The 13,290-nt window shown below is 43.1% G+C and overlaps 2 protein-coding genes across 3 annotated transcripts in view; both read right to left on the bottom strand.

The window, feature by feature from the left end:
- The window catches only part of bcl2b (BCL2 apoptosis regulator b), a 35,840-nt gene extending 34,532 nt beyond the window's left edge, over positions 1 to 1,308 (bottom strand). Inside the window, exon 1 of the mRNA XM_080475088.1 lies at positions 180 to 1,308. Coding sequence (XP_080331214.1) covers positions 180 to 737 — 558 coding nt within the window. The 5' untranslated portion in view covers positions 738 to 1,308. The remainder of the gene's footprint in view (positions 1 to 179) is intronic.
- Positions 1,309 to 4,513: 3,205 nt separating this feature from the next.
- Positions 4,514 to 13,030, bottom strand: kdsr (3-ketodihydrosphingosine reductase). 2 transcript variants are annotated; one of them, XM_080487162.1, is made up of 10 exons: positions 12,589 to 13,030; positions 9,202 to 9,291; positions 8,798 to 8,854; positions 7,927 to 7,992; positions 7,711 to 7,806; positions 6,833 to 7,024; positions 6,667 to 6,750; positions 6,471 to 6,554; positions 5,922 to 6,023; positions 4,514 to 5,319 (listed from the first exon to the last, which is right to left on the bottom strand). In XM_080487162.1, the coding sequence occupies exons 1-10, from the start codon at positions 12,985 to 12,987 to the stop codon at positions 5,200 to 5,202; spliced, it is 1,290 nt and encodes a 429-aa protein (XP_080343288.1). In that variant the 5' UTR covers positions 12,988 to 13,030; the 3' UTR covers positions 4,514 to 5,199. The 2 variants fall into 2 exon arrangements, with proteins under 2 accessions (XP_080343288.1, XP_080343287.1); XM_080487161.1 differs by having other exon boundaries at positions 5,061 to 5,319; positions 6,471 to 6,569.
- Between the last annotated feature and the right edge of the window lie 260 nt (positions 13,031 to 13,290).

Below are 13,290 nucleotides of genomic sequence, written 5' to 3'. Positions count from 1 at the left end.
AAAGCTCTCCCACACATGTGGTTCCGATATTCAGCCACAAAAAAAAAGAAAGACACAAGAGTGCAGGTTTTGATCTCAACCCTACATTAAAGCCTGCAACCGTAGCGAAAAGTAGGAATCAACCGGGAGGACTTTTGCGCAAATGCAAAAAGCGCTCAACTGCACGGAACGAGACCTACCCATCCCCCGTTATCCTGTATCCAGCTGTCAAGAGGTCCACTTAAATACTCCGTCATCCAGTCCGCGATGTTGTCCACCTGCGCCGTCATGTCCTCCTTGGACGCGCACTCCACGCACACGGTGCCCCCGAACTCGAAGAAGGCGATAATCCGGCCCCAGTTCACCCCGTCCCGGAACAGTTCGTCTATCACCTCGGCGAACCTCCGCTGCGCCGTGGAGGAGGTGAGGTACAGTTGCCGCGACATCTCCGTGAAGTCCGGCTGGTACAGCCGCTCAAGTTCGTCCCCGGCCTCACGCAGGACCCGGTGGATGGCGGCGTGCGGGTCGGACTGGGCCGGTCGTCTGCACAGGCGCGGGCTGTCGTCCTCCTCGCTCTCGGGCCCGGCTCCGTCCGCGTCCCGGCAGCGGCGGATCAAAGTCGGCTCAGGGTCAACGAGTGACCCGTTATCAGCCGCGTCCTCATCCCGCACCGCGTCCACGCTCCACACGTATCCGCGTTTGGAGAGTTTATGGCAGATGTACTTCACCACGATCTTGCGATTGCGCTCGTTCTCCATTCCGGTTCGATTTGGCACTTTAGAGATTTCAGCTTTATTTTTCTTCCTAAATTAAACGCATTGTGGTCGGATTTGTGCGCAGTAACGACGCGCTGCAGAGGCTTCTCTCCCCCCCCCCCCCCAAAAAAAAAACTGGGTTATATTCAAATGCAAAGCGACGCAGCGAAGGATTCCGCGCAGGGAAACAAATACTTGGAGAAAATCTTTTGAGGCAAAACTGCGTTGTAAAAAAAAAAAAAAAAAAAAGACGAATTCAAGTAAAAAATGCAGCAGCAGTCTTCATTTCCCGGATCCTTGCAAGGGACATGAGCGACCTTCTCTTTGCACAGAAATCCAATATGCGGAAGAGGTTGTAGTAGTCTTGCTCAGTTCCTGCGCGCATCGCGAGGGAAAAAAAATATGAATGAAAGCCAAAGTTGTGGCCGCGCGCACAGAGAGGCTCCGTCTAAACGCGGCCAACTTGCTTTAGCGGCGTTTTACGCACGGCCTGGCACGGGACTGCGAGCCAGACAAGGTCGGACTGAGTGCCTCTTCCAGCGCTGCTCCTCATTTCGTCCTCAGCAGCTTCCCTGCCCACACGGCCGAGTGGGCCGCGCTCTGCTCGTGAGGTATTCCTGACGTCAGCTTCACAAAGTCATTCCTTTGGCTGCGCTCGGAGACTCCGAGAGCACACGGAGAACTGCACCGGAGCGCAGCGATATTCTCCTGATTGCATGTTTAATGCATGCTTTTATGGCTTCACGCAGGAACTAGAAACAGATATTCATCCGGCTGCGCGTGCTGGAGGATTTATTCATGAGGGAGTGCAGGAACTCCGCATCCTGCTGCGGGCTTTACGCACTGATGTGGTCCAGCCACCCCCTTGTGGAGGAAGTTCTAACTTTTCAGCAACTGAGAAATCCGCAGTCATTCTTCCCTTTCTCTGCCTTCTACCAAAAATACTTCTATATTTTCCAAACGTTGAATGAAATTGCTCCCATTAAAATAATAAAAAAAAAACTTTTAGGAAATTATGGTTGAATAGTTGACCTTTTCCATTTTGTAAGACATGATTGTAAACAGCTGTTGATCCTTGTTAGACTTTTAGAGGCAAATCTGGTATGGCTTTAAAGTCTGGAACATGCCAAAACTGTGTTTCCCCATTGTAATTCATCAATAATACAACAGACCTCAGTGGTGGTCCTTCCTGCTGGTGACCCGGACAACCGTCTCCTGCAGCCATTCTCACAGAGCCACATAACATCTGATACACCGATAACCCCAATCTGATCAAACTTTGTTCCAGAAACAGAATAACTTAATAGACTTTGCTTTATTAATATAAACAAATCTGAAAATTAACATGAACTCAATTAAATAAACATTAATAGATAAAAAATGTTTTATTACTCTTCACAGTTTGATTGTGTCAATATCATTTTCTATAACATTTTAATCAGAATATTAATTTAACTCCAGTTAAGTGGATAAGAAATTTCAAACGTACCACTCAACGCCCACATTCAATACCGCCAGGGACCACTAGAGGGCCGCGACCCACACTTTGTAAAACACTGACCCAGTGGATAAATTAGAAATAAAGAAACTGAAACAAGTGTTGGAAGAGAAAATGAACAGCGAGCCGACAAGTTAAGAGATGTGCTCTGCTACTCCCAGGTCAGGATGCGTCTTTAGAACATGGAGTCCTGTTCCACTTTAAATGTTATTATCTAGGAGCGTTTGTCCAGTTTCAATAACCATAATTTCACCAGAGCCGATGTGTTTGAATGTACGTTTGGCCCAGTTTCAGTGTGAATAACACGAGACTTTCTCGTAAACATTCTGAAATGTTCTTCGTGCAGGTGAATCTTTAAGTTGGCCTTCAGCACCAAACGTAAAAAAAAGCCCCAAAACATACACACACTTTATATGGCATTCATTTAAATAATAAAAATAAATAAATCTGATTTGAATTTCAAAGTTTTGGCAATGACAGGTTTAAAGTGAAGTAGTTTTTTACTGGATATAATTTACCTTCACTTGGACACGGCTGTAGAAAATTTTAAAAATTAAAAGGCCTGAAAGGACAAAAACAGACTTTTACTTTTTCCTCACAGGTATTTATTCAGTTTATCATGTAAGAAAATAAGACAAAGAAATGTTGCACTTCTCACATTTTCTTTCGATGGCACACAAGGTGAAGGTGTTAAGTTTTTTTTGGCAGAAAAAAAAACGAACAAACGAACCCAAAAACAAGCAAAACGGAAGAGTGAGATACGACTTATGTGTTCGTTAAACGGGGGGGGGGGGTGGGGGGGTGAGCATTACACAACTTAAATATCCAGTGTGTGTGTTTGAACATATTGTATAAGCATAGGCTTTGTTTGCATAGCTTAAAAAGGTGGTTGGAATGAAACGGCGTGTCTACGAGCTACTCGCGGCTATATGTGGCTACGTCCAGGTAAAGAGGAAGAAGAGAAAGAAAGCCGGGAATGAAAAGCTTCTGGAGCGTGACGGCGTGCCTTTAGAACCAATATCAAATGAGAACATCCTCAAACCGAGTCATCCATTCTCACTTTCATATCTTGGATTTGAAGTAAGGCTTCTTCTTGTCGAGAAGCGGAGGAGACGGGTGGGGGTGGGGGGGTCAAACCACACGTTGGTTAAGTCACTTTGTTCTGCAGACGGGGGGGCCATTCTTTCAGCGTTTTATTGGTCAGAAGTCTTAAGGCTCAGAATGCGTCCCCACGCTGCTCTCGCCAACTAAATATCCACATAAATTGTCTTAACACGTTTTGGCATTCACATATTGGGTATATTTTCAAAAACAAATCTCTCTAAGCTCTGATCCAAGTAACACCCCCCCCCCCCCCCCACAACCTCCTGGACTCGAACCAGCGAGTCCACCCCGCCGCACAGATCCGGCAGGAGGTCAGCCGACACCAAACTCACTGAGCGCTGAAGAGTTCTCAGCAGAGGAGTCCTGAAACTTACTGCTCTTCCAGACAACAGAAAGAAATATCAGAAGTGTGTGGGGTCATGTGACAGACTACCAAGGTCACAAATCACAAGACTTTTTTTTTTTAATCTCACATCTTGATATTCTTAAACAATAAATGATCAAGTTCTCACAACATTTTGGTTCCTATTGTCGATTCCAACGTGGAAATATTCAAGATCAAACTTCACGAAAACATCCTCGTACCACCCGATGACACATTTTACCTTTTATTATTAAGAAACTCGTGAAGAGATGAATTTTATCGACGTATTTCTTGTATTGCAATAAGTTTCTTAATGTAACATGAAACTTCTCACATCATAACCTGATATATTTTCTTACTAATTAATAATATGTGGTCACATATTTACGATGTCAACATGTAATAACGGACTTTTCTTTTTTAAGTTTCTGTAAAAGCGATTGATGGAAAAATCCCCCAAAAATCGAATGCAAACATTCAAGTCTAAAGCGTGAAAAGAGTGTGCTGGTTTAGCTTTTATTTTTTTACTTTAACATTAACTTCCCTCCTCTCATTGAAATCAGCTGGAATGATGAGAATAAATGATTTGGTGCTTTAAGTATTGAGACAATAGTAATGATAATTATTTAAAAAAAAAAGGGATAAACTGAATGGCTTTTCTCTCCTCAGGCTCAGTCACAGCAAACGAACACATTCGAACACAAACCTTCTTTAACACTGCAAAATGAAAACGTCGAAATATTTAGAGAATTTGTTGAACTTCAAAAAACAAACAAACAAAAAAAAACGGATATTAGACACACGCTTTTGCTTGAATCACACAAAAGTTTAAACATGAAGCACAAAAACACAGCTTAAAGAGAAGACTGGGGGGGGTGGGGGTGGGGATGGGGGGGGGGGGGGGGGTGCTTCGCCTGCAAAGACTTGTGGTACCAAAGAGGTGGGGGTGGGGAGGGTGGGGGGGGGGGGGGGGGGTGGGGGGGTCAGTGTAAAACTGGTACAAGGTGGAGAAACATGCAACAACATGACAAGAGGTGAGAGTTACCGTCCTGTTTGAGAACACTGCCCCCGGTGGTAGGAAGTCTCAACGCCTCATTTGGCCCGCCCGGCCGAACAGGCTGCTTTTTCTGTGCAAATCTGTAATGTGAGTGTTTTTTGTTCTTTTCCCCCCTAAAAGCCTTCCTACGTTAAGAACCCGGCTGCTGGGTGTTTAGTCTACCCCCACCCACCCACCCACCCAACAGAAGCACACGGTAAAAACCAAAGTCACTGGAATGCTTTAGAGGACCGAAGAACTGGAACGACGCCTACGGGGGAGTTACACCAGAGGTAAACACATCTGCTTCTTTCTCCCCTCCCGCCTGTGAAGCTTGATTTTTGTATTTAGTTTTTTTTTTTTTTTAAACGTATTTTTAATCTCCCACCTACAGTTGTGCACTTGTACAGCTGGATGAAGGGGGTGGGGGGTGCAGGGGAGGGGGTCGGTGCGAAGGCCGCCGTTACTCCCTCTTGTCGGCCGCTTTAGACTGCTCCCGCTGGATCATGCAGCGACGCACGATGCTGTCGAAGCTGCCCAGGTAGAAGAGGGCGATAGTCCGGAATAATCCCATCGTGACGATCTGGACAAAGATGAGCGGGAAGAATCGGAGTCAATATGACGACTCATTCATTCATTCGGCTGCGCGTGCAGCCACCACCGCCACCGACACCACCAACGACACCACCACCGCCACCGACACCACCACCGCCACCGACACCACCACCGACACCACCACGGCCACCACCACCACACAAGGGTCAGGAGCACATCAATAATACAAAGTACATTTAAACAATACACAAAAAGGTAAAAGACAAATGAAACAAAATTTAAATCAAATTATAATAATAATATGACCAGAGTAAATAAAAATAAATAAATAAAATAAAAATAAAATAAAATAAAATAAAATAAAATAAATTAAAATAAAATAAAATAAAATAAATCAACCCGAAATAAGGGGGGGCTCAGACATTAGCATCAGAAAGAGACGTCAGAGAGTCGATATGATTTAGGAGACGTATCGACAGCAAAAGCTCTTTAAATCAATGTATTTTTATTTTTAAATAATGACCAAATTTGCGTATTTTACTCAGAACTATTGTGTCCAAAATCGAGCCCACTGAGATTAAATAATGATGAGATGAACCTGCCATGAAGTCAGACGCGTGTGTTGCTCACCTGCTGGAGGCCTTCTGTGATGGAGGTGACCGGCGACATGCCGCAGGTAAGGGCTGACAGCATGTAGCCGTCGGGGCCCACCGAGCTGTTAAAGTTCCCCTGCTGCAAAAAAACAACAAAAACACAGGAAAAGCAGCTCAAAGGACATTTTCCTTCACATTTGGTTTATTCCTTTAAGGCTTCGCTCGTTCCTCAATTTGTACCAAAACAATGCTACATTTTACAATTTCTTTTTCCACATTGAATTCCCTACTTTTGTTTTCCTGTCATTATAATTTCCTATAAGGTGTCCAAATCCTGCGTTCAGTAGAAATGTTTGGATTTATTTCTAAGCCCCGCCCCCTCCCACACGCAGCTTTGAGTGAGCTACTTAAATTCTCAATCGAAAGAGGAAGTCCTCCCATCGTCATGTAACTGGAGTCTGGACGTTGTTGGTGAATGTTTCTCCTTCATGATCACATGATGTAGTTCCATCTTTTGTATTAGTTCACCAATAAGATAAATCTTAAAAACCCAGCGGGGGGGGTGTGGGCGGAGCTTCGTTCTTACCACGGCGTCTCTCACGATGATCTTGGCCACTTGCTCCGGCTGACAGACTCCAGATGTTTCAGAGATCATCCTGGTTTCCAAAGGCTGAAAGAGGAAAACCTAAAAGTCGTGTGGCTGCAGGTGACGAACCTCCAGGAGGATTTACAGACAGGAAGCAGGACCGGCGCGTTTTCTGTGTCCATGAAACGACGCTCACCTTGGTTTTGTTCTCCTCAGCCAGGCCCGGAGTGTCAGTGTCCGGCGGGTACGCCACCGTCACGTAGATGTTGTATGGCTTAATCTGTGGAAGGAGAACAGTGTTCATTCCCCCCTGCCTCCGCGTCACCCGTCCACGCTTGTGTCGCGGGGTCAATCGTTCCAACCTCCATCTGCAGCGACTCCGCCAACCCGCGCAAGGCGAACTTGGACGGCGAGTAGGCGGTGTAGCCGAACAGGCCGATCTGGCCGGCCTGCGAGGAGACGAACATGATGCGGCCCATCCTGCGCTCCTTCATGGTGGTGATGACGGCTCGCGTCGGGTAAACGCTGCCCAGGTAGTTCACCTCCATCAGTTTCTGTGGGGAAGCGGCAGCAGCAGCCACACGTACAGAACAGATTTAAACGTTTCCTGCTTTAACTAACCAGAAGAAAGTGACGTGATCTCATGTACACACAAACTGGATTCAGTTTTGTTTTTTGTTATTATTTGTTATTTTCTACCCGTCTAAATCTGAACAAACTTCTGTTAATACAAAATATCTGCTGCTGCATATCCCGACAAAACAGAACAAACAATCCTCAAAAATCTATTTTCAGAATTTAGGAGGTTGAGGATGAGTTACGGCCGTCCTGACAGACCTGATCCTGATAACATGAACCAGAATAAGAACAAGAGAAAACAGACCTTTGAACTAATGAGGGGAGTAATAATTGGCACGCGTACCCCCCCCCCCCCCCAATTCTTTTTTGGGCTTATTGGATAATAGATGAATGATTATTATGAAAATGAGCTTCTTAGATTTCTCTTGGTGAATGTCGGTGTGAGTGTGCAGTTTGTTAAAAGTTCCCTCTGTGGAAATCAAATGTACAAACTTCATTATCCACAATGTGGAAACAGGCAGGAAACAATTCAGACTCAACACAAACAGAAACTGTACAATGAAGCGTTAAATGAAGGGATAATTAGAAAACTCAAGATTCATGATGAGAAACGACCGGAACCAAAGCGCAAGTAATGAACTGGCCCACTCAGAGGACTCACTTTAAATCGATCCACTTCCACCTCCTCGAACTTCGCAGACATGGATGTTCCAGCGCAGTTCACCAGCATGTCGACCGGACCCAGTTTCTCCTGAGCCTGCGTGGAAACAAAGAAAAAGAAAAGCTCTTCATGTCCTTTAAAGACGCGTCAATAACATTTTTTTTTTTAAAAAGAAGCAACCTGAGACGTTCCACTGCGGCAGAGACGGTTCTTTACCTGTTTGATCACGTTTTCCACTTGACCGTAATCGCTGGAAACATCCACCGATATGCAGAGCACCACCTGATGGAAGAGACAGATTAAGCTTGAGAGAGCGAAAAAGTCAGCCGGAGGTTTGGAAGCTGACAAAAATCTTTTTATGGTCATCCAGATTATAGAGCATCCTCCTCCTCCTCTAACATCCAGATTATAGAGCATCTTCCTCCTCTAACATCCAGATTAAAGAGCATCTTCCTCCTCTAACACCCAGATTATAGAGCATCTCCCTCTTCTAACATCCAGATTATAGAGCATCTCCCTCCCCCAACATTCAGATTATAGAGCATCTCCCTCCCCTAACATCCAGATTATAGAGCATCTTCCTCCTCTAACATCCAGATTATAGAGCATCTCCCCCTCTAACATCCAGATTATAGAGCATCTTCCTCCTCTAACATCCAGATTATAGCGCATCTTCCTCCTCTAACATCCAGATTATAGAGCATCTCCCTCCTCTAACATCCAGATTATAGAGCATCTATCTCCCCAACATTCAGATTATAGAGCATCGCCCTCCCCAACATTCAGATTATAGAGCATCTTCCCCCTCTAACATCCAGATTATAGAGCATCTTCCTCCTCTAACATCCAGATTATAGCGCATCTTCCTCCTCTAACATCCAGATTATAGAGGAAAGCCGAAACTAAAAAAGTCAGAACTGATGAACCGAAGTAACTTAGTGCTCAATGTAAAATACTTAAATATGCAAAATCAAATGACAACGCTGACTATTTGTTTTCATTCGCTGCTACTTGATTTAGCATTTTATGTTGTTATAAAAGAGCAGAATAAAGAAAACATCCAAAAGTGTGAGACGCTGATTCGAACCTGTTTGTCGTTAATGGCACATTTTTCCACTTCTTTCTTTGCTTGGAGCAACTTTTCCTGAGAGAGAGAGAGAGAGAGAGAGAGAGAGAGAGAGAGAGAGAGAGAGAGAGAGAGAGAGAGAGAGAGAGAGAGAGAGAGAGAGAGAGAGGAGAGAGAGAGAGAGAGAGAGAGATGAGAGAGAGAGAGAGAGGAGAGAGAGAGAGAGAGAGAGAGAGAGAGAGAGAGAGAGAGAGAGAGAGAGAGAGAGAGAGAGAGAGAGAGAGAGAGAGAGAGAGAGAGAGAGAGAGATGAGAGAGAGAGAGACGAGAGAGAGAGAGAGAGAGAGAGAGGTTTAATAACGTATAGAAACTGAACTCTCACATGTTTGGAGGACAAAAAGAAGCGAGCGAAGACGAGCTGCTCACCTCGTTTCGAGCCACCAGCGTGATGAAGGCGCCCTGCCTGTAGCACTCGATGGCGATGCACTTCCCGATGCCACTGGAGCCCCCGGTCACCTGGGTGCAAACGGTCAACAATGAGTGTTTCTCTACTTCACGGCCCACCAAAACTTTATTTGACTCTTTGAACCACATTTAATTTTAATATGAGCTGCAATGAACCCTTCTGTGGAGCGGGCAACAATATTTATTATCTTCAAAACTAACTACTTGAATTCAAACGAAAAATTTTATTCTTGTGGAAAACTGTTGTGCTAATTTTAGAAATTTGAGTTTTAAGAAGTTCGACTGTTTATATGACATCGTTTATAGTGAAAACGTTATTGCGTTTTCATTGGAGAAAAAGTTTTGAAAACGATGTCCGTTTACATGAAAGTGTCAGAAACGTTGGGCCACTAGTGGGTGCTGTTGTTTGTTTTTAAACCGTACACGTGATCACAGAGAACATTACGCACACAACATCTATATACGATGGCAGTGGTGCGCACACAGTCGCCGCGTTTCAGAAAAGTCGTGTTTCCCTCGTTTCCATAGAGATGGAGTCGTGCCGTTTTTCAAAAAGTTCCACCTCGGGAGCCGTTTTCAAAAAGTTGGGTTTTCAGTGGCTGCGAGGATCGTTGTCTCATAAACTGACGCCCAAAAACGCAACGAAGTTTTTCACCTTCTATTAAGGCTCCTAAAGATTTATTGATTAGTTGGAAAACAATGTTTTAAATAACTGACAAGTGTTTCACACACATATATATATATATATATATAAAAAGTAGCTTTATATGTTAAAAAGGAGCTCCTCCCAATGCAAAAATATAAATATGTAATGTTAAAAATTTTAATGTAAGCAAATAAGAAAATATAGTATGAGATATAAATTAGGAGATAAGACACATGAAAAGAATATTAACGTTATCTTAAAGGCTACATAAATAACGTCACATCATTAGGAAAGCAGAGCAACGGAAACCTTGCTTGATCATCACTTCCATACAAAACCCCCCCCAAAAACAGCAAGAGCCAGATACACATACTTAATAATCTGCAGGCAGAGGGACTAAATCTCTTTAAAAAAAAAAACTTTTTTCATAAAAATGGTGAAATTGTGCAAGTTTGCTTTGTTTCACTTGAAAGGGATTTTACTTGTATAATGACGTATGTTTATATTGACTTTAATGTGTAGAAATATCCAACCACATAATAAGAATAACGTTTTCGGATTACACTTTCGATTAAAGGTTCAGATGCTGTATGTTGGTGCCTTTTCCCCGCTCTGAGCTGATTGGTCAGTGTGAATTAGGAGGCGGGTCTAAAGGTCTTTAAATAGCAGCAGGTAAACACAGCCGGTTTTGGATTGAAAAGAAAATAAATTAAACTTTAACCTTTGCGTGCGTGCGTGTGTGCGTGTGTTATCTGGGGCTCTTCATGAATACAACTAAATAGAACTGAATTTCTTAGCAAACACATACAAAAACTTTTTTTTATAAACTCTTTCCAGTTTTGGTTGATCTCTTTTCTCCTTCACAAACACGTCCCACAATCTACATGTTCAACATCTGGTATGAGCAGTTCAGACGTGATGACTTGTGCAGGTTCTCAGCGTCACTCATTTTTATTTATTTTCTATTTTTTTGGTAAAGCCTATTTTAAAGGCGTCATAACCCAGAAACGAAGGAACAAATGAGCTTAATCCAATCCAATCCAATCCAAGATGGTTTGTTGTGAGACTCCTGGCTGTGCGCCGGTTTTATCATCCGTGAGATGTGGAGCACCTGAGCCCCGCCGGCTCGCCTCAACTTCCTGTGAGGCTTTTTCAGTGCCCCATTATGCGACACACCACTGAACATCCACACACACTCTCCCATCACGACCGTCAACACATTACAGGAACATCTTATCTGATAGTAAATGACCTCTGAATGTAAATACATTTATATTGTAGAGCTCCGATGTTGAGCTTTTGCTTTAATTCATAGTTTAATAATTCTTTCACCGAAATAATTCTTTTATTTTGCCTATAATTTATGAATGTATGTTTAATAAAAATTATATTTCAGCTCTCCTTTTCAGAACAGACCGAATGCACTTTGAATAAAAAGGGAGAAATATTGACTCTTAAAATAAAATCTGTATAGAATTTCTTTTTTAAATCGACTATATTGTGCAATTCACATCAGTTTAAAGGGGGAATTTTGACTTTATATAATGACAAGTAATAATGGAATAAAAGAGATAAAGGGCATCCATTGGTCCCTACTCTCCATGTATAATTCTATTATTCTGATAACGCCTACATGTAAATCCACATACGTACGTACAGGTTTACATAAATCATATTTTTCACTTTTATAGACACTGAGCAACATTTTCCTCTCCTAAATGAGCGTTATGAATATATGAAGGAGAATACTGCATATTCCACTTCAATCATCGATAACTAAAGCCTACGATGATCAGTTTGAAATGATTAATCGATCACTAAAGCAGAAATCAACTAACATCTGTAACTAGATTATATATTAGCTAGATTACAAAGTGACTTGTTGGATGATCATGTCTTCTCAACTCTTTTATATTAGCTGTGTTATTATATGAAAGGTTACTTGTTAGATGGACATGTTCTCTCAGATGTATGATAAATTAGCTGGATTATGGATTAGTAATGTTATAGATTAAGTGGATTATAAAATGACTTGTTGGATGATGACTTCTCCTCACCTGTGTTATAAATTAATCGTATCATAAAGTGCAAGACTTTTTGGATGTTGTCCTCCCAGCTGTAATATATATTATAGATCAGCTATATCATATATTAGCTGGATTATGACGTATATGACTTGTTGGATGATCATGTCCTCTCAGATTTATTGTTAAAAAATGGCTTGTTAAGGTTTCCTTACCTATTCAGCTGAATTATATATCATCTGGATTATAAAGTGACTTGTTGGATGTCTCTCAGATGTATTATATATCATCTGGATTATAAAGTGACTTGTTGGATGTCTCTCAGCTGAATTATATATCATCTGGATTATAAAGTGACTTGTTGGATGTCTCTCAGCTGTATTATATATCATCTGGATTATAAAGTGACTTGTTGGATGTCTCTCAGCTGAATTATATATCATCTGGATTATAAAGTGACTTGTTGGATGTCTCTCAGCTGTATTATATATCATCTGGATTATAAAGTGACTTGTTGGATGTCTCTCAGCTGTATTATATATCATCTGGATTATAAAGTGACTTGTTGGATGTCTCTCAGCTGTATTATATATCATCTGGATTATAAAGTGACTTGTTGGATGTCTCTCAGCCAGCTGGGTCTACAGACCCACCCGTTAACGCCACAGCTGCACTCACCACGACGTGGGCCCCGTTCAGTTTCAGAGGTTTGGGACTGATGAGGGGCGATATCATGTACAACAGCAGCACGAAGACGACGATGAAGGCGGCGACCACCAGGAGCATGATGAAGGGCAGGAGGAGCCACCAGGAGTTGATGAAGAGCCAATCTGCGATCGCGGAGCTGAAGGCTTCTTCAGAGGACATGGGGGAAACCTGGCAGTCGTTAGCCCGTTTGCTAACTAGCAGGCCAGCTTCGGGGGTCCGATAACGGAGCTGCGAGGCAGGGGGCGGTGGCGGCGGGGCGCAGGGTCCGGGGGAGGAGGAGTCGATCCAGGGAGATAGCAGAGGGTCGGAGACGTGTAACCGGGCCGCGGTGGACCTTGGCTTCCCCCCGTGACAAAGCGCAGTCTGCATAAACCAAAACAAATTGAACTGTGCACTGTAAACGGACAGCTCTGCGGTCACGCCTGGTACTTGTAGTCTTCTAACCGAACGCCCAAACCTGGACGTGCCGAGGAGTGTTGGATTAAATGAACGACATTTCCCATCATGCAACGCGCCAGCCTCTCATTGGTCGAATTCTTTTTAGTTTGGTACACACCCAGAAGCGGAAGACAACACGTCTCTAGTCACTTTGGATTCAACGTTTTTATGCATTTTTCTACCCCTTTATGTATGTAAACTTTGAATCATGCACGGACTGCGTTTACGGTTTTT

Source organism: Lipophrys pholis (genome assembly GCF_963383615.2).
Source record: "Lipophrys pholis genome assembly, chromosome: 1".
Taxonomy (NCBI): domain Eukaryota; kingdom Metazoa; phylum Chordata; class Actinopteri; order Blenniiformes; family Blenniidae; genus Lipophrys; species Lipophrys pholis.
This window is presented reverse-complemented; position numbering and strand designations above follow the sequence as displayed.

What these genes read in the sequence shown, in the direction of transcription:
- kdsr (XM_080487161.1), bottom strand. Translation starts at nt 12,987, where the DNA reads ATGCAGACTGCGCTTTGTCACGGGGGGAAGCCAAGGTCCACCGCGGCC. An exon ending in TGGAAAACGTGATCAAACAG is followed by an intron (nt 7,807 to 7,926) that starts GTAAAGAACCGT and finishes GTTTCCACGCAG; the next exon opens with GCTCAGGAGAAACTGGGTCC. An exon ending in TCACAGAAGGCCTCCAGCAG is followed by an intron (nt 5,320 to 5,921) that starts GTGAGCAACACA and finishes ATCTTTGTCCAG; the next exon opens with ATCGTCACGATGGGATTATT.